This window comes from Dasypus novemcinctus, chromosome 19 (genome assembly GCF_030445035.2).
Source record: "Dasypus novemcinctus isolate mDasNov1 chromosome 19, mDasNov1.1.hap2, whole genome shotgun sequence".
Classification (NCBI taxonomy): domain Eukaryota; kingdom Metazoa; phylum Chordata; class Mammalia; order Cingulata; family Dasypodidae; genus Dasypus; species Dasypus novemcinctus.
This window is the reverse complement of record NC_080691.1, coordinates 84,380,980-84,406,094: the sequence shown is the minus strand read 5'-3', so window position 1 is coordinate 84,406,094 and position 25,115 is coordinate 84,380,980. Positions and strand designations below refer to the sequence as shown.

At 43.0% G+C, this 25,115-nt stretch overlaps 1 protein-coding gene across 1 annotated transcript; it reads left to right on the top strand.

The window, feature by feature from the left end:
- The first annotated feature begins 3,137 nt into the window (after positions 1-3,137).
- Positions 3,138-20,322, top strand: LOC101414147 (zinc finger protein 77-like). Its single transcript, XM_012528651.4, has 4 exons — positions 3,138-3,247; positions 11,693-11,819; positions 13,497-13,677; positions 14,086-20,322. Exons 1-4 carry the CDS (start codon positions 3,245-3,247, stop codon positions 15,092-15,094), a joined length of 1,320 nt encoding a protein of 439 aa, XP_012384105.2. The 5' UTR covers positions 3,138-3,244; the 3' UTR covers positions 15,095-20,322.
- The last annotated feature ends 4,793 nt before the right edge of the window (positions 20,323-25,115 follow it).

The window sequence follows — 25,115 nt, the reverse complement described above, 5'->3', positions numbered from 1 at the left end:
ATTGTAAGCTGTCAATACTATCCAGAGCATTCTACAGATTTAATGCAATGCATATAAAAATTCCAGCAGCCTTTTTTCTTTCTGCAGAAATTGAAAATACTATTCTCAATAGCATGGAATTACAGGGAGTCCTGAATAGCAAAAACAATCTTGAAAAGGAGTAAAGTTGGAGGGTTCATAGTCTCACATTTAGAAACTTATTACAAAGGCAGAGTAATAAAAAATAAGTTATTACTGGCATAAGGATAGATTTTAGACCAATGGAATAGAACTGAGAGTTCAGAATTAAACCGTTACATCTACAGTTCTTTGATAAAGCAGTGTGTCTACTACAACTGCCAGCAAGACTGTTACATCCATTTGTCCCATGGGGTATAAACTCTCTCTCAGTTGAATGCAGTGTGGGCATCACCATCCCAATATCTTTAAAATTGAGGAATTGAACACACCTAAGGGGGGGATGGACTAAAATAGACATTATTATTCTAGCAATGGAAGAACTTGTATCATTGATGTAAAGAGAGTGGCCACGAGAGGTTCTGAGGGAAGGGAGAGGGGAGAATAGGTGTAAAATGGGGTGTTTTGGAAACATTGGAATTGTTCTCAATGATATTGCAGTGACAGATACAGGCCATCATATATTTTGTCAAAGCCTATAAAATTATGTGGTGCAGAGTGTAAACTATATAATGTCCAGCATCTGTCCCTGCAATAACATTTACATAGTTTACACTTCTACCATAACCCCTGAATGGACTGGGGGAGAGTGTAAACTACAATGTAAACCATAATCGATGCGGTGCAGCAGGGCTCCAAAACGTATTCACCAAATGCAATGAATGTGCCACGATGATGAAAGAGGTTGTTGATGTGGGAGGAGTGTGTGTGTGGGGGTGAGGGGTGGGGTATGGGGGAACCTCTTATATTTTTTAACATAACATTTTTTGTGGTCTATGTATCTTTAGAAAAAACAATTTAATAAAAAATCTTTAAAAGTACAAACTGTAATGTAAACTATAGTCCATGGTTAATAGCAATGTTTCAATATATGTTCTTCAATTGTAAGAAACACCACACTAGTGAAAGGTGTTGTTAATGGGGGAAAGTGTGGGAGGGGAAGGGGTGGGGTATATGGGAATTCCCTATATATATATATTTTTTAAGATTTATTTATTTCTCCCAGCCCCCCGCCCCAGTTGTCTGTTCTCTGTGTCTATTTGCTGTGTCGTCTTCTTTGTTTGCTTCTGTTGTTGTCAGCAGCACAGGAATCTGTGTTTCTTTTTTTTGTTGCATCATCTTGTTGTGTCAGCTCTCCGTGTGTGTGGTGTCATTCTTGGGCAGGCTGCACTTTCTTTCGCTCTGGGCAGCTCTCCTTACGGGGCGCACTCCTTGCGTGTGGGGCTCCCCTTCGCGGGGACACCCCTGCGTGGCAGGGCACTCCTTGCATGCATCAGCACTGCGCATGGGCCAGCTGCACACGGGTCAAGGAGGCCCGGGGTTTGAACTGCGGACCTCCCATGTTCTATACGGATGCCCTAACCACTGGGCCAAGTCCGCTTCCATCCCCTATATTTTTGATGTAACTTTTATGTAATCTGAAACTTCTTTAGAAATGAAGAAAAATAAAATTTAAAAAAGAATAATCACAGGTTAGGGGAGGCCTCACCAGCAAAGTAACATTTGCTCAAGGTCCGCTTGTGAATGCAGGTGCCCAGGCCATGGAATTTTATACAATTTTATTATTTAACCTAAACATGGAATAGTTTATGCTGTGTTTTCTGATTACAGTGTGCTTCACAAAACATTTAAAAATTAACCATGAACAGTAGGCATTTTTCAAATATTTATTGTACAATATTATCTGACCACTCCCCTAGTTTTGATTTCAGTCTTAGTTGAGAAGTGTTTTTCAAATCTTTTTTACTAGGTCCATTGAAATTTACCTTTTATTGACTGAGCAAGATTTGGTAGCAAAAGATTGGATGAAAGCCCAGTGTTTTGCTAGAGAGAACTGGGTATGTAAAGTTATATCATTTATGAAACTTTCCAAAAGTTTAAGATGCCATTTATTTTAATGAAACAAGCTATGGATTTATTTTTTAGCTGAACAAAAAAGGAAAATATATTGCAACATGCAAACCATGCTACCTTTGTATAACAATGGGAAGAAAAAAAGAATGTTTTGGAAATGGCTTCTTTTTCTGCCAGGTGTATAAGAAAGAAATAAAAATGATGGACTTGGGGGGAGAGGAAATGCCTGGGCAAGTGACCACAAGTGTTAGAGGACATGTTGGCAGCAAGTCTTGTGGGAAATTTAAGTAACAGGGTGATTTTCTTTGAAACCTGTTATTAATTCACAAATAACCAAAAGTTATTTTTATTTTTATCATATTTTTAATTTTATCAATCAAATGAGTAAGAAACCATTCTACTATTTGATTCTCAACACTTTTTTATGAACGTGTATAAATTCTTTGGTCTAGCAGTAAGAAGTGATTTTTTTCAATTCTGTTAAGAAAATGACAAGTCGAATGAGAAGTTGTGCTTTCACTTGATGTCTGACTACAGGGTGTTTTCTGAAGAGCTGTCATGTTAATTGCATCGGGTGTTTTGGCTCTATCTATTAAGTGTACTAAGATTTTTTTTCAGGTTCAACGCAAATTTATGCAGGCTTTTCATGTTTTTTTCTTATATCAGTGAAAATAGGGATTCAGTTGCCTTAGGCATGTCATAGGGTTTTCTGCATTTCAAAATTCGCTGGAGACACTCTCCACACCTCCTGTACCGTAAACGCCCTTCCCTGTAGCCTGGGCCCCCGAGAAGTGTCGTCAACCACCAGGGCCGTGGGCTCAGCCTCCCCGGCCGCGCCAGCGCGGGCAGCCCGCGGGAGTGGGGGCGGGAGGCAGCGGGGAGACCCGCACTGCGGGGCCAGACCTCCGCCTCCGCGTGGGGACCGCGGTGGGCGGGGCCGCCCTGCCCCGCTGTCACTCAAGCGCGGGAGCGGGGAGCGATGTCCAATCAGGGGCTGCGGGGGCGGGGCGACGGCGGGCCGCATGGACGTTTCCCCGCCCCTGGCCGCAGCGCGCTCGCGCCTGCCACGCCCCTGCTGAGCTCTTGCTTGCGCGTGCCGCGGGGCCTGCGGGGAGGACACCGCGGGGGCTGCCGGGAGGACTCCGCGGGGGCTGCCGGGAGGACTCCGCGGGGGCTGCCGGGAGGGCGCCGCAGGGATCCCGGGAGGTCGGCGATGGTGAGTGCGCGGGGCGGGCCCCGGGCCCCGGGCGGGGGCGGCTGGCGGCGGCCGTGCGGCGGGGCCCGGGCCTCCCCCGCGGTCGTCTCCGCGTCTCCGGCCTGAGGCTCGGGCTCAGCGCCTCGGCGGACGCCGGGGGAGGGGCGGACGCCGGGGCAGGGGCCGGGCCTGAGCCTGGTTCGTGGACGCGAAGCGGGGCTGAGGTGGGAGAGGCCCTAGATAGGGTTACAGAGCCTCAGAACTCCCCAGGGGTGGCAATAGCCCCCCGAAAGCGGGTTTTCTCGATGGGGCGAGGGAGGCAGAAACTCGAGGCGAGGGGGCCGCACGGTGGCCCTGGGAGGAGCCGGGTCTCGCTGTGGCCCGCGGGGTCCCTGAGGCGCTGGCTGACGAGGGGCAGGTTCCGCTTGGTGGGGTTTGCTGAGGCTGGCGGCGAGGCCAAGGGCAGCGGCCCGCGGGAGGAGAGAAGCCCGGCTCAGGCAGGGTCAAGAAACCAGCCTCGGTGACCTCTGAACGCCAGGCTGACCGCCGCCGCCAGCCTCGCCGGGCTCCGGCGCAGGACGGCTTTTCCTCTCTTCTTTGGGTCTTAGGTCTCAGGGAATATACAAGAATGATGCTTTTTCGTCTTTTTTTCCTCATGGTGTGTCCTCCTGTCTGTCTTGGTGCTGACCCCTGTTCTCCTGGGGCTCAGCCTGAGAATGGCGCTGGGGCGAGGCTCAGGAATGTTCTCTCTTCCGGGAGGGTGGTGGAGAAAAGACACCTGGTTCCACACCGTCCAGAGAGGTAGATGGGGAAGCGTATTTGACTCAGTGGATAGAACATCTGCCTACCACGTGGTAGGTCCAGGCTTCAAACCCAGGCCTCCTGACCCATGTGGAGCTGGCCCACGCAGAGTGCTGATGCATGCAAGGAGTGCTGTGCCACACACGGGTGTCCCCCGCGTAGTGGAGAGCCACGCACAAAGAGTGCACGCGGTAAGGAGAGCCTTCTCAGCGAAAAAAGCGCAGCCCGCCTGGGAATGGCGCTGCACACACGGAGAGCTGATTCGACAAAGAGACACAGATTCCCGGCGCCACTGACAAGAATACAAGCGGACACAGAACACACAACAAATTGACACAGAGAGCAGACAAGGGGGGAGGGGAAGGGGAGAGAAAAAATAAATCTTGAAAAAAAAAAAAGAGGTAGAGGAAGACAGGAATCCAAAAGAGTCTTCAAAACAGTGGTGACTGTAGGAAAGGTTTAAGTTTATTTTTCACAAAGGGAAGCCCGTGCCCACTCTGCTGTTGGAGGATGGAGGGTAGGGGTGCTAGCGGCTTTCGTGTGCCAGGAATTTGAAAAGCGGGGGCAAAACCAGGGGACCAGTGGTGAGAAGTGAGGGCAGGGCCAAAGCCAGAAAGGCCGGTGGTGAGTGCTGGGTGGGACAGATAGTGAAAGTGGTGCCAAATTTGAAAAGTGGGACAGAGGAGAAAGTGGAGCCCAGCCTGCTGGGTTGTAGAGAGCACCGAGAGGGGACGCAGATTGGGAACTGTGAACTCAGACATTCAGATAGGCTGTCAGCCCTGAAGGACCCAGTCAATGGGGAGCAGGGGAGGGACCTGCGTGTCAGGTTTGGGGTATAAATGTCAGTGTTCCTTGCTGCCTAGTGCACCGTCCTTTTTATTCAGGTCGAGTGCCTGTTCTTGCAAGATGTTCCTAAAATTCTTTTCTCTTCCACAGTCGGGTGAGCTTTTGTTCCTTCCAGATGCAGCTTTCTTTGTAACATTACTCTCTGCGGGGTGCAGTTTGGGTGGTAAATGATTCTGTTGCATTTGCTGTTACTATCTGGGCATCAGAGTTGAATGTAAATTCTGTAAAATGTCACCTGTAAGACTAAGAAGTTCAATTCTGATGACTTGATTTGCAGTTTGTTATCGCAAGGATAATTATTAATTGACACTGGTACCTGAAAGGGAAAGAATTTTCCAGTTACTTAAAGCAATATGCCCAAGAGTTTCCTTCCTGTGTTTATCGTGGAGCATAGCGTGAAAGAAGTGATTCTGCGGTATACTTATTTCGGCAGTGGGATGGAGGGTGTTTGTCTCATTTAAATGATCAGTGGTGGCGTGAAGCAGTGAGTCACCTGGTATTGGGAGCTGAGGCCTGAAGTCAGTGACTGCAAGCTGAGTCCAAAATTAAGTCTCAAAGGAAAGTAAATGAAGATGCTTTTAAGTCCTGGGGCACCTTCCCCTGCAGGTGGCCTCCGACCACCCAGAATAGTCAGAGAAGGCGCTGTCCATGCTGAGAGCAGCCACAGACATTGGGAGGGGGAGACCGTCCTGCAGATGTGCTTGGGGAGGGCTTGTTTCCTTTGTGAAGGTGTCGTTTGGTTGCCTTGGGGTTGTTGCCCTTCGGTTTGGTTTGGGCATGCAGAGAATTGCTGCAGAGTGTAATTCGGGCCACCTGAGAAAGTCAGTGGAGATCGGACTTTGAGGAAGACGTCCTTGGGTTTGTGTGCTGTTGAGAGGGTTTATGAATTTGAGGTTTATTTAGGTCAGCGGCTTCAACCTACTTTTAGGTTGAGTTTGATCAGTGGTGGGAATTGAGACCCTGGAGGAGGGAGTGTTTCTAACCTGTAGGGAGGGGAGAAGGGGTGTATGTTGGAACATCCCACAGGTAAGTCCCGCAGCTGGTCTGGGTTCCCTTCTCACCTAGGATGGAGGCCCGTGGGGCTCCATCTCAGCGGTGAGAGTCCAGCTCCAAGTTGGAGATGTGATTAAGCTGGCTGGGGTTTCCTTGCGAACTGTGGCTGAAGCGGGCTGCTTGTCTGAGCTGGTTCAAATGTTTACTTTTCTTCCCTTTTGTTTCCTTTATAGGCTCTTGCCATGTATCTCCAGTTTGCCCACACATTTAGGAATTGTATTCTGTTATTTGAGTGTGTAAGAGTTTTATTTTCTTGGTTGAAAATCTGAGTGGGTTGAGGGATAAGATCTGAGGGAGCTAAGAAAATCCCTGAAATAAAGTACTTGCTTTTTTAATGTGAAGTTTGTGATATAAACACCCGGGGACTCCCCACCTGGAAGGAAAAATAGGACTTGGGCAGTTGGTAGTATCTTTTGGTTCTTGATCTCATCTGCCTCCTACTCCCAGGGTGACCGCTACCTGAGTCTTTCTGTGGTTCTTTATAGCTTTGCCATCTGTTATTTGAAGCCAAACAGTGTTTTGTTTCATTTTGCCTCTTTTGAATGTTCATAAATGAAAATTACCCTTAACCTTACAGCAAAAGGTTTTGCTGTGGTTTCTTTGCCTCAGTCTGTTTCACACCTGCTGATGTCTGAGCCTGCGGGTCACCAGTTTACTCATCCAGTACTTACGGGGTTTGGGTTGCTTCAGGTTTTGTTCTTGTTAACATGCTTGCTACAGTCATGGCTTGTTTTTGCCTCCAGATGTGAATGTTTTTGTCTCCAAAGGCAAATGAATCATAAATTTTATACCAGAGGAGAAAAATTGGTGGGTTGTAGATTATGGATAACTTAAGTAAGGAAATACTGATGGGGTGTATGATTTGTCTCTGCCGCCATTGAAATACCTGGGTTTATATATTCCATGTGATTGTTAGCACTTGGAATGATCCATCTTTTAAATTTTTGCTTATCTCCTGTGTGAAAGAAGATCTCCTTGAGATTATATACTGAATTTTACTGATTCCCTTTGAGGTTGAGCATTTCTCAAATGAGGTATTTCATCTTCTTTAGAATAAAGTCATTTTCTCACCTTTATTTCATTTGTGCTTACTGATTTCTTGTGTTTTCTCTACATACCCTGGACTCTAATTCTTCTACATTTATGAAAAAGATTTTCTTTATTCTACCGTTTGATGGATTTTTCCCCCATCTGGTTGTGTCATCGTCTTTGGTGTGTCGTTTCGCCACACAGGATGCCTGCGCCTCTCTGCACCTTGTGGGCTCCTGCGTCTCACTGTGCACGTCTTTGACGCCTTTTTTCTTTTTTTACCAGGAAGTTGAACCTGGGTTCTCCATATGGTAAACGGGAGCTCCTTTGCTTGATCCACGGCCCCTTCCCTGATGGGTCATTTTTTTTTTTTTTAAACACAGTTGCCTATAACTTCCTCCTTGTAGCTTACTCTTATTTTTCCTTACCTAACAAAACTCTCCCTATCCTGAAGTCATAAAAACTTTTGTCTATACCTTCTGAAAGTGTTCCACTTTTATCTTTCACAATTAAATCTACAGTGACTTGATGAGTGTACATGGATTTGCTAGGAAGAAGATTATTCTCCTGAAAATCACTATTTGTCATTGCCCATGTTAAGCTGTCCATCATCTCCTACACTGCCCAGCAGTGCCAGCTCTCACATAGGTTAACATACCAAAACCAGATTGTCCTGATGCAGAAATAACTGTTCTTTTTCCTCTGCTAATACCATAATGTCCTAATTACCATAGATTTTAAATTCTTTATCTGTTTTAGGGAAAGTCCCTCCACCTTTTTCTATAGAAAATCTCTGCTGTTCTTACACATTTGTCTTCCCTTTCAGTGTTCAGATAACAACTTTTCTTGCATTCAAACAAAACAAACAAGCAATCCCAAGCCAACCAAAGAAGAAAAACAAACCTAGTTGTTGATTTACTAGAATTTTATTAAATTAATTCTATTTGGAAGACATAACATCATGGTGACATTGGGTTTCCTTCCTAAGAACATCTGCAATTTTCCATTCATTTTACTTTGATATTACTCAAGAACATTACATTACAATTACAAATTTTCCACTACAGTCATTGTATCTCCTTCATTAGACATATTTTAGGACTTAAAAAAACTAATTGTAATAGCTATTCATTTTACTATTTTTCTTCTAAAAATTTACTTTTCAATGGCTGGTTTTTAGTAATTCAGAATGCACGGAGATGTGTTTTTATATTGCGTGCATTCTGGAAGATTATTAGAAATCAGATTCTTTGATTATCTTAATGTTTTTTCTGGGAGCTTACGTACACACTCATTAGATCTGTAAATAAAGGCAAGTTTTTTTCTCTTGTTGTTCATTTTTCCCCCTCTTGTGGCTCCGGTTGGGCTCTCTAGTATAATCGTGACTAGGAGTTAAGGTATTGCTAATTCTAGTTTTTAACTAATTTTATTGAGAAAGGGTTGCAGTTTCCATCATTTGTATATTTTCTAATAGTGTTCCTTTTCTGCATGTCCTTTGTCAGGCTATACACATGCTTTAGCTTGTGAGCTACTAAAACAGATACCACCCAATGGGATCGCTTCAACAACAGGAATTGATTGGCTCACGGTTTGAGGCTAGGGGAAGTCCAAAACTGAGGCATAGGGAAGGTGATACTTTCTCCCCAAAGACTGTGGCGTTCTGGTGCTGGTTGCAGGCGAACCTTGGGGTTTGTTGGCTTTTCCATCCCATGACAATGCCCGTGGCAGTGTCGTCTTTCTTTTCTGGGTTCTGTTGACTTCCAGCTTCTGACTCTCCATAACTTCCTTCTTTGTCTGACTTTCACTCTTCTTGTAAAGCACTCCAGTAATCTGGATTAAAACCAAAGCTGATCCACTTGAGTCACACCTTAACAGAATTAACATCTTGAAGAGATCTTGTTTATAATGGGGCCACAGCCACCATGACGAGGACCAAGACCAAGTACTGGGGGACACAATTCAGTCCACATCGACAGGCTCCCAACTATCCCTAAATAGAAGAGTTTTGGATATAGATGGATGTTCAAACAGTATAAAGTGTTTCTTCTTCAGGTGTTTGATTGATTTGACCTAATTATCCTTTAATATGATATTGTCATAAAATTAGATGATCCATAGCATTTTATTGTAAAAATTTACATAGTGCATAAAACGATTGCACAGTCAACTGAAATCTTAGAAAAAGAACATTCTTGAAATGCCACCCAGACTGAGGAGTATCCTCACCAGTCACCCTACTTGAAAGGATTTTCAAAGGCCTCTTCTCTCTTCAGATGGATGCATTATCCTGAATTATAAGAGGACCTCCTTGCTTTTCTTACAGTTTTATCACTGTGCACCTTTCCTGGTTGACATCAGTGCTGCAAGTTTGTTGAGTGTGTATCCAGGGCAGTGCCTGTGACTCCATTTCCCTGATCAAAATGCTTGTAGCTGGCAGGAAAGTAGCATATTTGTGTTGAGAGAGATGGGAGGAGGCTTAGGGGTGGGTGCCCATGAAATGTTGGCACCCGGGGTACATAGAGTAGAGGTGGTTTTAGGAGGAAGTCCTGCGGTGGGATATGATAATGGCCTAGTGGGGCCCCTTGGGAAGGGCCATGCTGCAGGAAGCATGTGGTATGGGGAGGCCTCTGCTTCTTAAGCCCAGTGGTCAGGACTAAGTAATGGATCCTACGTGCTGGGAGTTGAACCAGCTAAGGCTTTGGACAGGAGGGAGACCATTTAAAAGACCGTGTGGTGTTGTGTAATACTAGCAAGGTTTGTTTATGTAGGTCAGTAAGGGATTTTGTGAGGCCCACAGCCTTATGTATTTTTTATTTTATTTTTTTTAGATATATATGTATTTTTAATTAATTTCTCTCCTCTTTCCCCAGCTGTCTGCTCTCTGTGTCCATTCTCAGCACGTTCTTCCGTGTCCGCTTGCACTCTTGTCAACGGCAATGGGAATCTGTTTCTCTTTTTGTTGCGTCATCTTGCTGGGTCAGCTCTCCGTGTATGCAGCGCCACTCCTGGGCCGGCTGCGCTTTTTCGCGTGGGATGGCTCTCCTTACAGGGTGCACTTCTCCCGTGTGGTCCAGCTCACCGCATAGGTCAGGAGGCCGTGGATTTGAATCCTGGACCACCCGTATGGCAGGCAGACACTCCATCAGTTGAGCTAAATCCATTTCCCTATTTATGTGGTTTTAATTTTCTGCATTGTTTGACTCTTATATTTGAGTAAGATTTTCTTTTTGTTCCTTGGTTTCTTGATGTTTTTAGGCAAGAATGTGGTATTGTTTCCATTTCTTGTGTCCTTTTTTGTCCTACTAGGAAATTTAACATGCATACTTAGTAATTTTTTAAAAAAAGAAATGTACAAAATTTGGCATAAGGCAGTCAAGTATAACTTTTTAAAAAATTTATTTTGACTATGCTTGGATTGAACAGATAGTTAAAATAAGGGGAGAATTGACTCCATACGGTTCGTAATAATACCAAACTACTACAGTAGGTTATCCATTCAACCATCATGGACTTTCTAGGGTTATGTTTCATTTTGTCTGCTTTGACATTTTTTAACCCCTTCTTTTTTAGTTTCTTTGAGATAGTATATTATCTTTTTGCCTTACGGAGTTGACTTCTTTCTCTCAGCTGTCTAACTCCATTAGAAGTTGCAAACCCTTCTTTGTAGCTGAGTAGCTGGGATTGTTTTCTTTAGATTTTGGCGGATATATATTTTTGGTGAGATAGTCTCTGATTTTTAAAATCATAATTCTATGCCCTTTTATGGGTTTGATGTCCCTGCATGTTAATTTGGTATTGTTTTTCTCTCTTAAAAATCACCTTGTTGATTTTAGTACCATCGGATCCTTCAGTGACTTTCATCATGGCAGCACTTTCCTCTAATTCCAGGTTTAGTTATTTACTTGAAAGGCTCTGCTGGCTGGATGCCCAGTCCAAGGGCCTGGCCTACTTCTCTACCCAGAGAATCCACGTTATTCTGGTACGAGACTCAGTCTCTGCTTGTGCTGGGTATGAGGGGAATGACCAGGCTTCTTCACTGTATTCCCTTCAAGGTGGGACTTGTTGGAATCAGGCAGTAGGGAAAATCTACATCTTGAGCTGAAAAGAGAGCATTTTTATTTGAAGCAAGCCAATATTAATTTCCAGTGTTACCTGAATGATGATTTTATTTCTCAGCGTTTACGCTGCCCCAGAATCTGCCCTTGGTAAGAATAATTTTCATTCTGTAGGTATGTATCAGTGGTTATTGTCTCTGCTTCATATTTCTAAAGTCTAGTATGTGGTATTTTATTTTATTTTTTTTTAAAGATTGATTTATTTATTTAATCCCCCCCCCCCCCGGTTGTCTGTTTTCTGTGTCTGTTTGCTTCGTCTTGTTTCTTTGTCCGCTTCTGTTGTCGTCAGCGGCACGGGAAGTGTGGGCGGCGCCATTCCTGGGCAGGCTGCACTTTCTTTTGCGCTGGGCGGCTCTCCTTACAGGGCGCACTCCTTGTGCGTGGGGCTCCCCTACGCGGGGGACACCCCTGCGTGGCAGGGCACTCTTTGCACGCATCAGCACTGCGCATGGGTGTGGTATTTTATATGCTTACATATCTTTATCTCCCCAGAGAACATAAGGCCCATGGTTCAGGATTCCTATGAATTGAGTCCATTTCCCTGGCTATCAGCTCTCCTATTCTTTTGCACACACTGGGGGCGGTGATGCATTGCTAAAACAGAGTATGTGGGATGTTTTAGGACTCAGTGGTTTTTGATGAAGTGGTTGTGAAGTTCACCCCGGAAGAGTGGGCTTTGCTGAATCGTGCTCAGAGGAACCTCTACAGAGATGTGATGTTGGAAACCTTCAGGAACCTTGCCTCAGTAGGTAAGGATGGCTTCCTTCCTTCAGTTATTCTTTTAGGGGACAAATGTATCTTATAAGTTGTGTTTTAGTTGGGTTGAGAGAGAAGGAATATGTTGGAAGATACTGTCCGAGCCCTAAATAAACCTGGAGTCAATTAGCATTTTCATGAAAATAAACTATTATTTATTCAACTGACTTTATATTTCTGTTTAAAAGCCTTGAGGCTCCCTAAGTTTTATAAATGTGGGCGTAATGGTCTCACATTGAGAGCTGATGCTCTGTGGTTCTCACTCCTGTAAGTGTTACACTATGAATAAAACACACTAGAGGGAAGCGGATCTGGCCCGACAGTTAGGGCGTCTGCCTACCACATGGGAGGTTCAAGGTTCAAACCCAGGGCCTTCTGACCCGTGTGATGAGCTGGCCCACGCACAGTGCTGATTTGCACAAGGAGTGCCATGCCACGCAGGGTTGTTCCGGCACTGGGTTGCCCCATGTGCAAGGCGTGCGCCCTGTAAGGAGAGCCACCCAGCGGGAAAAAAGTGCAGACTGCCCAGGAATGGCACCACACAAACGGAGAGCTGACACAGCAAGATGTCGCAACAAAAAGAGACACAGATTCTGGGTGCCGCTGACAAGAATACAAAGCGAATACAACACACGGCGAATGTACACAGAGAGCAGACAACTGGGGTGGAAAAGGGGAGAGATAAAAAAAAAAAATCTAAAGAAAAAAAACAAAACACACACTTGACACAGTAATGTTGCTGCAGTTAAATACCCATCATCAGCGGCCCTAAAGACGAAAGTATTAGTCCATGTCATGGAAGTGTGGGTCGCACTGTACCACCATCCTCATCGTGCTTTTCTCCACAAGCAGGGTGGTGGCTGCACACACCCACTGAGCTCCAAAAAGGAGCTGGGGACCAGGGTGGGAGGACACATCCAAGGCAGCAGTGAACCTTGGGAGGCACAGTTTTTGAATGTAGGAATTATAAAGAGAAATAGCAATTAGAAAAATAGCTGGTTGTTTGGGAAGGGTCAAGTGTGTCATTTACTTCAGGTTTTTGACTTTGCATCCATCCTTTCACTTTATGTTTGTGGAAATACCATCTGTATTTCTTCTTATGGAAGTAGCAGTTGGGCATGTGCATGTTGTCCATTTGTTCCTACTTTGCTTTTGTTACTGTATTCTATTTATATCAGAAACCATCTCAGCGAGTGGTTATAGCTTAAGTGGTTGATCACCTGCTTCCCATGTATTAGATCCCAGGTTCGATCCCTGGTACATCCTGAAAACAAATGAACAGAAAAACCAACTTTCATTGGGGAGTGGATGTAACTCAGTCGTTGAGTGCCTCTTTCCATGTGCAAGGTCCTGGTTTCAATTCCTGGCAGGCAACTCCTTCAAAAAAAAAAAAAAGACAAGAAATACAATCCCCATCATTTTAGGAAGTAGTTCTTAGTTATTAATGGGCTGCCATTTTGACCCATTTCTCTATTATTGCGGAAGTCCCAAATTGCCACATGTTCATTCTTCCTTATAAAAGTCTGTTTACATTTTTGGTTCAGTGTATGGAAAGAAATCCACTTATATTCTCCTTCCTCCCTTCCTTCTTCCCTCCCTCCCGCCCTCCCTCTCTCCCGCCCTCCCTCTCTTTCTTTCTTGAAATTGACTTGTGTTACCAATTGTTGCAGATTGTTGCACTCAAGTTAAAACCAGTGGATCAGGTCCTCAGCAGGATATTTTGGGGAGTAAAGTATCCAATGAAGAGAAAATAGTAAGATTCATAAGAAATGATTCCTGGTCCTCCATTTTTGGTGAGAACTGGAAATTTTATAACCTTGAATCTCACCAGATCCTGGAGACACCTTTGAGGTAAGTGGCACTCATGTGGGAGAAATGAATATCTCAGTAGAGTATAAGACCATCTTGAAATTCAAGAAAAAGTATAAGCCTAAACAATTATATATTTGGAGAATTTTCAGAGGATAATATTTTCCTAAATACAGTGAAGATATCTTCCAACAGCTAAATTGTTTCCAACAAGTCTCATAAAACCCTGTATGTAATAAGAACACTGGGAAAGTAATGCTATATTTGATCCCTCAGTGTGAGCTTTAAGTTTGGTCCACTTTGTAACAACGTAGACAGTGCAGAAAATGTATGTACTCCCTGAAAATAACAAATACACAGACACGGTAGTAATTTATGACAATAAATTGTTAATAAGTATATAACTTGTAATCATTGACCCTTAATAGTGTGCTATCCTGTTTTGAACAGAAGTTATTTGGTGGAGAGCCTTTACAAAAGTAAAGAAGGTAATCAATGTGGAGAATCCTTGAGCCAGATTGCAAATCTTACTGTGCCTAAGAGTTGTCCTACAGAAGTTGAACCCTGTGAATGCAGGAAATGTGGAAAAGCCTTTGAAAATCATTCTTTCCTTAAGAATAAGCAAAGATCTCACACTGGACACAAACCATATCAATGTGAGGAACGTCGACGAGCTTCTGGTTGTCCCTCCTGTCCGAGCACTCATGTAAAAAGTCATTTTGCAGAGAAAGACTATAAATGCCAGGACTGTGGGAGAATATCTAAGACACATGTGAAAACTCTTAGTAGTAAAAATCCTTTTGAATGTCAGAAATGTGGAAAAGCTTTCATTTGCCCCTTATCCTTTAAGGTGCATGTGAGAGGTCACAAAGGAAAGAAAATCCATATATGTGAAGTATGTGAGAAAGCCTTCCTTTATTACTCACACCTTGCACGACATGTGAGAAGTCATACTGGAGAGAAACCCTATGCATGTCAACATTGTGGGAAAGCCTTAAGTTGTTCCTACTCCCTTCGACAGCATATGAAAACACACGCTGAAGATAACCCCTATGAATGTAGGCAGTGTGGGAAAGTCTTCAGGTATCCCTCATCCTTTCGGAAGCACCGGAGAATGCATACAGGAGAGAAACCTTATGAATGTAAGCAGTGTGGCAAAGCATTTGGATGTCTCAAGTACTTTCGAAGACATATGATAATACACAGTGGACTAAAACCGTATGAATGTAAGGAATGTGGGAAAGCTTACAGTTGTTCCTCATCCCTTCGGGGACATGTGAGAACACACACTGGAGAGAAGCCCTATGAGTGTAAGCAGTGCGGGAAGGCCTTCAGTTGGTGGTCCTCCCTTCCCGGACATATGAGACTGCACACTGGAGAGAAGCCCTATGAATGTAAGCAATGCGGGAAGCCGTTCAGGTATGCTGCATCCCTTCAACAGCATGTGAGAACTCACTGAGGAGAAACCCTATGAATAGAGGCAAAGTGGGAAAGCTTTCATTCACTCTTAGAACCTTGTGCATGCCAGAAAACACAGTGGAGATAAACATTTTGAATGTATACAATGTGGGAAAATCTTCATGTGTAACTCTTCATTATTGTGCAAATGAAAACTCCAAATAGTTATAAATATGGTGTTGCCTTTATAAGTGCCTCATCCTTAATTTAGGTACGTGTAGAAATACATTAATTTCTAGTTAATATAAACATTGAAAGTAATTGCTTTTGTATGTGCTTTTTCATGTGTACTACATATATTTTGTAATGTAAGACTTCATGTAATTGTACAGCTATATAACATTTGTCATGTTTCCATTTTAATATGTTTTATACCCAGGGGTGAAGTTCCTCCACCATCATCATCTATATACAATCTGATTTAGTTTTAGATGAAAACGTCTTTTTTCAATATATAAGGATTTTTTAAAATTAAAGTTGTAGGTTTTCAGAAAAACATGCAGAAAATAAGCGTTCCCATATACTCCCCTTACACATGCAGCTTTTCCTATTATTAACACTTTGCATTAATATGATCCTTTTGTTAGAATTGGTTAAACCTTGTGATTATCCTGTTAATTATATTTTAATTTACATTAGTATTCACTCTTTGTGTTGTAAGATTTTATGGTTTTTTAAAAATATTCACATAGCATTTATACAACCTAAAATTTTCCCTTTTCCCCACATTCAGATATATGATTCAGTGGTGTTATAATCAGTGTTTGAATCCCTCTTTCTATTATGTTCGTTGTATAGTGATGATTTTGATGTGAAACTTTCCTGTTGTTGAAGTTTCTTTCTTGGCTAACTGTCACAGATACTGAACTTCTCCAACTGTGTATCTTCCACGTTTGTTGTTAATGTATATCACACCCTATGTTTCTCAAGGAAAGCAGTAATTGTGCAAAGACATTGAAAGAAAATAGTCTCTTCTGATTTATGTTCGTATTTCGATCTTTTCTCATTGACCTTGATCTTGGTAGGAAATTGGACTCAATGCATTGTGGAATGAAGGTGAAAGCTAGGGTACAGATGGTTTTACTGAAATGTGTTTTCAACGTGAGTAAGGTTGTAAACTATGTATTACAGTCTTCCTTCTGTTTCACAGTTTCCTTTCTCTTTATAGTTTTGGTTTAAAGTTCATGAGAAGAGGACAGTGAATGAGGTATTTTTTATATGTATATGTATTTCTTTAAAAAGCTGTGAACTGACAAAACAATCTCACACATGTGTAGAATTCCCATATACCTACTCTTCACCAAAACACCATACTAGTGTGGAAATTTGTTACAGATTGTTAAATAATATGAGAATTTCATCACTAACTATGGTCCATAGAAGGCATTTGGCATATTTTTTCCGTACCCCCCTATCATTAACACAGTACATCTTTGACATCGATGCAAGAATATTAAAGTATTCCTGTTAACTGTAATCTATAGGTTACGTTAATTACATTTTTCCCATGCCTTTCCACATTTCCACTACCCTGCAGTAGTGATGTGCATCTATTCTAGTTCACATGACCTTCATTCATTTGTACTGATAACCACAATTCTCATCCACCTTGGATTCACTGTGTTATTCAGTCCCTAGATTATTCTCTAGTTTTCTTTCCATTGCTACCCCTAGACTACCCTTCTCAGCCAGAACTGCATTTATGAACCAGCTGGTGCATGAGATTTCGGAAAGTGGAAGTGAAGAAACCCTTACTCAGTTCTACTGGGCCATCAGGAAATCTGGGGATATGTGTGAACCTAGTGGGCTTTGGTTACAGCACATTTTTCTGGCTCCTCCTGTCAAGAACAGTCAACCAGTGAAGAACAGCCCTAAACCACACATTACAGGGCTCACTTTAGTTCCCTTTTAAGCAACATCTTCCCCCATCATGGACCACCTTTGGTGCTCAGGCACACACAGATCCTTGGGTCTTCTGGCAAGCTCTGTGGTACCAATCAGGCCATTGCCTCAGGCTTTTGTCCTTAGTGGTCCTCTTTTATCCTCTCATCATCTCCATTTCTTCTCATTTTTATGTGATTTCTTTTTTCTTTTTGGGTGAGCACATTGTTTCTCCAATAGTAGTTCTTTCCTGGAATTGGCTCATTTAATTGAACCCTCATCACAGCCCCACAATATGGGTGATAACAGCATCTTCATTTGATAATCAAATCAAGAAACTTGGTCTTATAACTTGCCTGCGTTACTCTGCCACAGTGTGGCTGGAGCTGAAATTAACAGCCAGACTCCCTGACAGCCAGGTGCGTTCTCCAGTTCTTCTCATTATGAACTTAACAATTCATTGAAGAATGCACTGAATTCGTTTCAGACTTACCAATGTGAAACAGAATTGAGTTTTGTTCTTTTTCCGCTCCCTCCAGGTAACTGTTCTTTCCTTGTTTATGAATGAAATCTTGGGTAGAATGCCACAGATTTTCTTAGTCACCTTCCTCTGGTAAAAATCCGTCTTTAATTTTGGACACTTGAGGCAGCTCAGCCTTATCCTCATCGAAGATGCTTGGGAGCTGGGTAGATATAAGAACCAAGCCATAAGAGGCATGCCAGTTATGACGAGGAGAAAAAGGAAAGAGCAGAACAAGCCGGTGCAATGTGGTTTTAACCATGGAGTCCCCGGCAGAAAGCGTAGCGCTCCATTAGATCGTCTTTATTTTCACTGCAGATGTTAGCATTGTTTACTTATGAAACCAAAGGAAGACATCAAACCAACTGCTGCTAATGAAGGATTTCAGTTGCCACATTTGCTGCTAAATAATATATGTGTGAATTTACATTCATGTGAATATATCATTGGGGAAAGTATTGCTGCCACACAAGGAAAATGTATATGTAGGCTTAATGTTCATGAAATGTCCGGGAAGTATATGAAAGGTATTTAAAATATTTTGCTGGTAAACATAAAAGCATCGAATATATGGAGGTTGCACCCTTTGCTGGATATGAAGAAACTAGGTGTGGCAGTTTGATAGGATTTGTGAATTCCAAAAAGAGATATTACCAATGTTTGTGAACTATTCTGTTTCTATGGGCATGATATCCTTTGATTGATTTGAATTTAGAGGCTTTACTGTGTTTTCTTGACTAAATCAAGATTAGGGCTTTAATTCATCCACATCATTAGGGTGTCCAGGGTTGACTCCCCACCCCCTTGGTGGGCTACAAAAGTGGTCCCTCAATCAAGAGTACAGAAGTAGATGAACTGAAGCAGATACACAGAAAATGAGGAAGGGAGCTCTATTCTTGTGGATCCCGTGGCCCCAGGAAGGGAGATGAGAGATGAGCCATTTAAAGATTTATTTTTTATTTCTCTACCCTTCCCAGCCTTCCCCCGCAGTGTCCGCTCTCTGTGTCCATTCACTGTGTGTTCTTCTGTATCTGCTTGTATTCTTGTCAGCAGCACCCAGAGTCTGTGCCTCGTTTTGTTGTGTCATCTTGCTGGTCAGCTCTCCTGGGCAGGCTGCAGTTTTTTTCACCCTGGGTGGCTCTACTTACAGGGTGCACTCCTTGCACGTGGGGCTCTTCTACGCTGGGAACACCCCTACGTGGCATGGCATTTCTTGTGCACATCAGCACTGCGCGTGGGCCAGCTCATCACACAGGTTAGCAGGCCCTGGGTTTGAACCGCGGACCCCCATGTGGTAGGTGGACGCCCTATCCATTGGGCCAAATCAGCTTCTCCCCACTGAGTCTTCAAGAGGAAAGAGGAAGGCTGAACATTGCAGAAACTGTCTGATGTTTTGTGTCAATGTATGGCAACAGGCTTAGGTTGAGAAAATACCTCTTATGGTACCTTGAGTTGGACTGTTTAGGTTCTCATAACTAAGCTTTTACCCTCAAATACCATTTATAAAAGACAACGTATTTCTGTTACACTAGGTAATAAGTATCTAGTTTCTGTAAATACGTGTGTAACAGATAGTCAACCAGGTTACACTAGATACTTTCTCTTTGCATCAAACAAATCCAAAACAATCATAAGGAATGGAAACACATTAAAAATAGACATGGCCCACTGGATGGAACGTGGGAGAGTGTGGGCTATGATGTGGACCATTGACCATGAGGTGCAACGATGCTCGGAGATGTATTCACCAAATGCAATGAATGTCTCATGATGATGGGGGAGGTTGTTGCAGTGGGGGGAGGAGTGGGGTGAGGGGGTGGGGGGTATGTGGGAACCTCATATTTTTTTAATATTAAAAAAATGAAAAAAAATAGACGTGTAATTATAAATAAGAACAAGGATGGATGTGTCTGAGCAATACACAAATCAGAGTAATTAGTAGGTTCAATTAAGGGGTTATCAGCTTTAGAATTACTGATGCATCAGTAAGATGAAATATGCATAGATATCTGGTGGTATAATAAAGTGCCAAAATTGTGGCATTTCAATTTCTCAAGGAGTCACTCATGCCAAAGTTTTGAATTCATTTAAAAATTAAAATTTTAAGTTATTTTATGCTACTCCCCTTCCCTGAATCCCAAAAGATTAAAGAGTTAAACTGAGAAAAAATCAACAAGTGTCAAAATATGGATAAATATTTATGTAAGTTATATTGTAGGGGAGTCATCCAAAGTCCTAAAATAAATGTTAAACGAGGATTAGATGTAGTAGGAAAAAAAGGTAAAAATGTTATGGTAAATTTTTTATAAATGAAAAGATAAAATGTAGACTAGAAAAATATTTTCAACCTTGGTATAAACAAAAGTATTTTAATAAAGGTCTTATTGATCAAAATGCCAGGACATAAGCAATCTCATTCGGAAGGGCAAATGCCATGTGCAGACTCGCAGAGCCTAAATACAAGTGGGTAATAAAACACGACTTACTTCCTAGTTCCTCAAGGAAATCAGTGTTTAAATCATCTGATGATAATGCACACATTTCTAATTTACGCATCACAAGGAATGGTAATACCTAGTCCCGCAAACTTGTGGAATCAGTACCCTCTTATGCATGGTTGGTGAAGCTGACTATTGCTCCAAGTAGTCTAACAGGTACTATCAAGATTTTACCAGATCCTTAGTCATGTTTAAAGCACTCAGCAGTCCTGGAACGTCATTGGTATCAGAAATATGCAGAGATGATTGTGCAAAATTTTGCTCACCAGAACAGCATGAACATTTTGTCACATTTCCATGAGAATACTTGTAAATAAATCATGGCTCTCAGTGTGATGTCTTGAGGGCTTTAATATGATGTGTTAATATAATATGGAAACGGAAATTTGATTAGGATAAACTGTTCAAAGGCATATAGGACATGTTTTGGTTTTTATGAGAAATCAATACATGAAATATGCCAAGTCTTCACCTGCCATTTATCAAGTGTTCCTTTCAGCAGTGCCAGTGTGGTCAGTCACTCTTGGAGGCAGAGTGCAGAAGCGTTTTTGAAGCTGTCTGGAGCTGATGTTGGTTTTGTCTTTCACTACCCTGCCTTTTGTGACCTGCAAGATCAATGACTTTGCCCTCCCTAATTTCTCCAGGAAGAGATCCCTGTCATTCATCCCTCAAAGCATCCTGCTGCTTTCGCAAAGGAAGAGTGACCAAGCAACATCCTGTATGTGAAGTGTGGAAACACGGGAAACCTGTATGTGTTTCATGTGGCTAATGATTGAGATATTAAGACAAAGGTTAAGGAAGGCTAAGATTCATTTAAACGGGCGTCAAGTAGAGGGCTGTTGAGGAACTAAGATTAAATGGAAACAGAGGTACACATTCATCCATTGCAAATCCACCTAGGGAACTGGGGGCTCTAATCACAGGATGGGGTTACTGTAGATGGGGAAGACCCTCGGAGGCAAAGAGCGTCTGTCATGTTGATTCCTGCCCTCCACCAAGGATGGTGGAGGATGTTGGTGGATTTTCTTATCTGGAAAAACCATGTCTCATCCTCTTGCACTCCCGGGAGCAGTGGGGAAACCATATCCTCCCACTCGCCCTTCCCCCAGAAAACCCTTGGCATATTAATTCAGCAGTCACACATCTGAGCAGCACAATTTAGTGAAGTCCAGGGAGAAAATAACTTTAGTTCCATTATGAATGAGAAGGAAACTGAGGGAAACCACCCCATGGAATACTGGATGCCTATCCCTCCTTGACACAGGGCCGCTAAGGGCTCTTTAAGCATGATCTCTGCAGTGACTGCTGCTCCTGCTGGGGCAGCTGCTCAGGCCAGTCTTGGGCTCACACGGGACTGCGGTGAACACCACACACTCCCTGGCTTAAGCAATAGGAGTGTATTGTCTTAGGGCTTGGGAGGCTATATTATTCAGCCAAAGGGGTGCTGATGCAAAATACCAGAAATCTGCTGGGCATTATAAAGGGAATTTATTTGGCGTAGATGCTTACAGTTACCAGGCCATAAAGCATAGTTACTTCCCTTACCAAAGTCTATTTGGAGCAAGAAGGTTGGTGATGTCTGTGAAGGTTCAGGCTCGCTGGATTCCTCTGGGCTCAGCTCCTCTGGGTTCAACATTCCTCTCTTCCTGGGGCTGGCTTCTCTTTCCCCTGTGAGCTTACTTTCTGGGGCTCCAGGTTGTCTTCAGCATCAAACTCCAACATCAAAACTCAAACATTAAAGAGCCCTCACATCAAAAGCTCCAACTCTGTCCTTTACCATGCCTTTTACCTGTGAGTCCCCAACCACCAAGGGGTGGGGACTCAATGCCCTAATGACATGGCCCAATAAAAGCCCTAATCATAGCTCAATTATGCCCATGAATAGACCAGATTACAAACATAATCCAATATCTATTTTTGGAATTCATAACGATCTCAAACTGCTACAGGGGGCTAGAAATCTGAAATAAAGATTTTAATGGCCATGCTTTTTCCCAGAGTCTATAGCATCCTGGTACTGACTGGCCACAATCCTTGGGTTCTGTGGCTTGCATCTCTGCCTGTCACATTACAATATCTCTCTTGGTCTCCTGTGACTTTCTCTGGTTTCTGGCTGTGTTCGAATTTCCTCTGTTTTGTAAGGCCTGAAGTCATAGTAATTAAAACAACCCTGATTCACTTTTGCCTTAACTAAAAGTCTTTTTGAAGATCTTATTGACAAATGAGTCCAATCTTAACTAATAACTTCTTCAGAGGTCCTATTTACAAATGGGTTCACACCCACAGGAACGTGGATTAAGACTTGAACATGTTAGTGGAATGCATGCATTGAACAGCATCTGTATAAATAGCACAAGTTAAAAAAAAACCTGTAAGGCAGCTCTAAGACCCTCATCTACTTGTACTTGCCCCTGTATGTACTTAATTCTGTTCTACCACGAGTGGCCGACAAACCTGCAGTAGCAGGAAAGGGGTATAGGGTAGAAGACACTATTTTTATGGAAGAAATGAAAGCATGGAAATGATTGAGAAGGAAAAGTTGGATGAAAGGGCAAGTGGGAGGAGCAAAATCATGGGATTTGGGGAGAAGGAGATGTGAATGGACAGCACAAGAGGAGGGGCTGGATTTATACTGGGAATGGGTATTTCTAACTTCATAAAATTCTACCCATATATACAGGGCCCCAGTAGACAGATCAAACTAAGATGGAAATACTCCATGGGATGTCCCTGGTCATGGTAGATATTTTGTGATGGTTAAATAGTCACAATTACCTCCCTCCCTGCCCCCCAAAAGTTGCATGTTTGACCCAGGGTGGCAGGGTTGGAGTCATTTGTGGCTGGGGCCCCAGCCTTTTCAGCAGCATCCTAGTGGCTCAGCCTTCCTCTCTGCCGCCTCCTGTTGAGAGGATCCAGTGTGTGTGCCCACTTGGCATCTCTCCCTTGTTACCTCTCCTTTTACCGTCAGTAATTCGCCATATTACAGAGAAGAAAGTCTGATTTTCTACACTTTAAAGTGCATGCAGTGGTGAGGGCAGGGGGATTGTAGGAGTCATGCGAGAGAGACTCTGCTCTTGGCGACAGTTGGGGTTTGCACTGTGTCTTGTATGTCACCCACATGCCCAAGGCAGACAAGGGCCCAAATCACTATCAGCTTCAGGCCTGGTCGGAAGAGCTTTGCCGTCTGCCTCTGAGGTTAGTGGCTTTTAAGAATGTGGCTCACTAGGCACGTCTTGGTACAGCTTACCACCTAGCCCCCAAGGAACGGGCACAAGTACCTGTACATAGCGTGTTTATATATAACTGCTTTTCTCAGCAAGCATTTTATCCATGTGGAATGAATTTCCACCCAATAATGTACGTGGATCATTCAGTGCCCTCAAGGAAGAATATAGTGATGGACTTACTTTGCCAGTACCCTCGATGGAAACTGTGAGGGCTGAAATTATCATGTATGAGAAACAGGCTTATTACACGTGCCACTACAAACTGGCCTCCTTCGCGGGCCGTTGCTTGCTTAGCACACTAGTGCAGCTGTGAAATACATCAAAAGAGCCCCTCGGGCACAGTGTACTGAGTGACCCCTCCACGCTGCCTCCCCAGGCTGGTGGTGGTATACATTTTCACATTGAAGTGAAAGAAGGATCACACTTAAAATTTATTCCTTGAGTAACTTTGAGATGTGCCCTCTTTTCATATCTTAAGCATTTGTGACTTTCTGTATACAGCTCATGCAGTTTATATTAGAGCAGTTTTGCTATATTATTGAAACCATTTTCCAGTGTTTATTTTTCATCTTTTATTTTTATCACAATTTTCTGTTTTCTTTACTTTTTCTAATCTAATTGTGTGGGCGGCGGGCGTCCTCGTGCACTGGAGGAAACTTCCCAGCATCCCTGGCTCAGTGACGCTGTGGAGGCCCTTCTCTGAGTCTTGACAACCAAAAAGGTTCTCAGACATTGCCCAGTGTCCTCTTTGCAGCAAAACAGCCCCCAGTGGAGAACCCCTGGTCTCTCCAGATGATGGCAGCCAACCATTTTCATTACTTTTGCTCAGTAATTATGACTGTGCCTCTATTGAGACAGTCTCCTCATTACTTATTTGCAATCATTCCCAGGCTACACTTGGCACTTTTTTCATTGATTTCCTTTACAACTATGTATTATATAGCAGAAAAGTTGGTGATGCAAATTTGGTTGTAAATTTTATGGCTGTGTTTATATTGAGAGAACTGCATGTTTGCACTGTGGAGTCATCGATCTGTCAAAGTTGAGTATACGTTGATGGAGGTGACAGCACACCTCTGTCATTTCATCAGGAAAGAAATGTAGTTGTCTCCTGATACTACACGTGGTGTTCACTCTATTCCACGATGTATATATATAAATACAAAAGAATATAACATATGCTAGTAAATGGAAACTTTAATCTAAAAGGATGTATTTAATATGCATATTATGTTTACCTATGTGTAGATAGATATATAGATAACCAGCAAATTGACTCTTTCAGTTCTGTTGGTTTTCCAATTGTTTTCTCTCTGGTTTCCCAAGTTAACAATGCTTTTATCTCCAGCAACAGTGTTTACTTCCTCCCTTCTTTGCTCTTTGTCAGTCATTGTATTTTATGACATGTCATAGATGCAAGTCTTCAGTAATGGTGTCAGAAATAGACACATCTACCTTGGTTGTGTAATTTACCCAATCTCTACTCTTTGGTGTATCTTTCTGAACACTGGGGAACAGGTGAGTTTGTTTTTGGGATTGGATGAGGTGGATGTGACTGGACAGACTTTTTCTGAGGCAGTGTTTCCATGGTTGGTTCTAGTGCCACATGGAAAAGAGGCAGAAATGCCGATCTCATGGGATTCAAGGCAGGCAGAGAGGAGAGGCTTTAGAAGAAAGAACAAGCAGAGAGAGCATCACGAGGGAGTTTCCAAACATTACACACTCTACATGTGTGGTAAACTGAGGAAAAGCAGAGAAACCAAGGACATCACCCCTGCTGGAAATAACGCCCCCTCTGTAAAGATGCGCAGCTGTGAGTCTTCCCACACCCTGTGGGAACCTGAAGGCCATGTCCAAGGCAGGAGCCGTGCTGGGAGCAGCAGAGCTTGTGTGTGG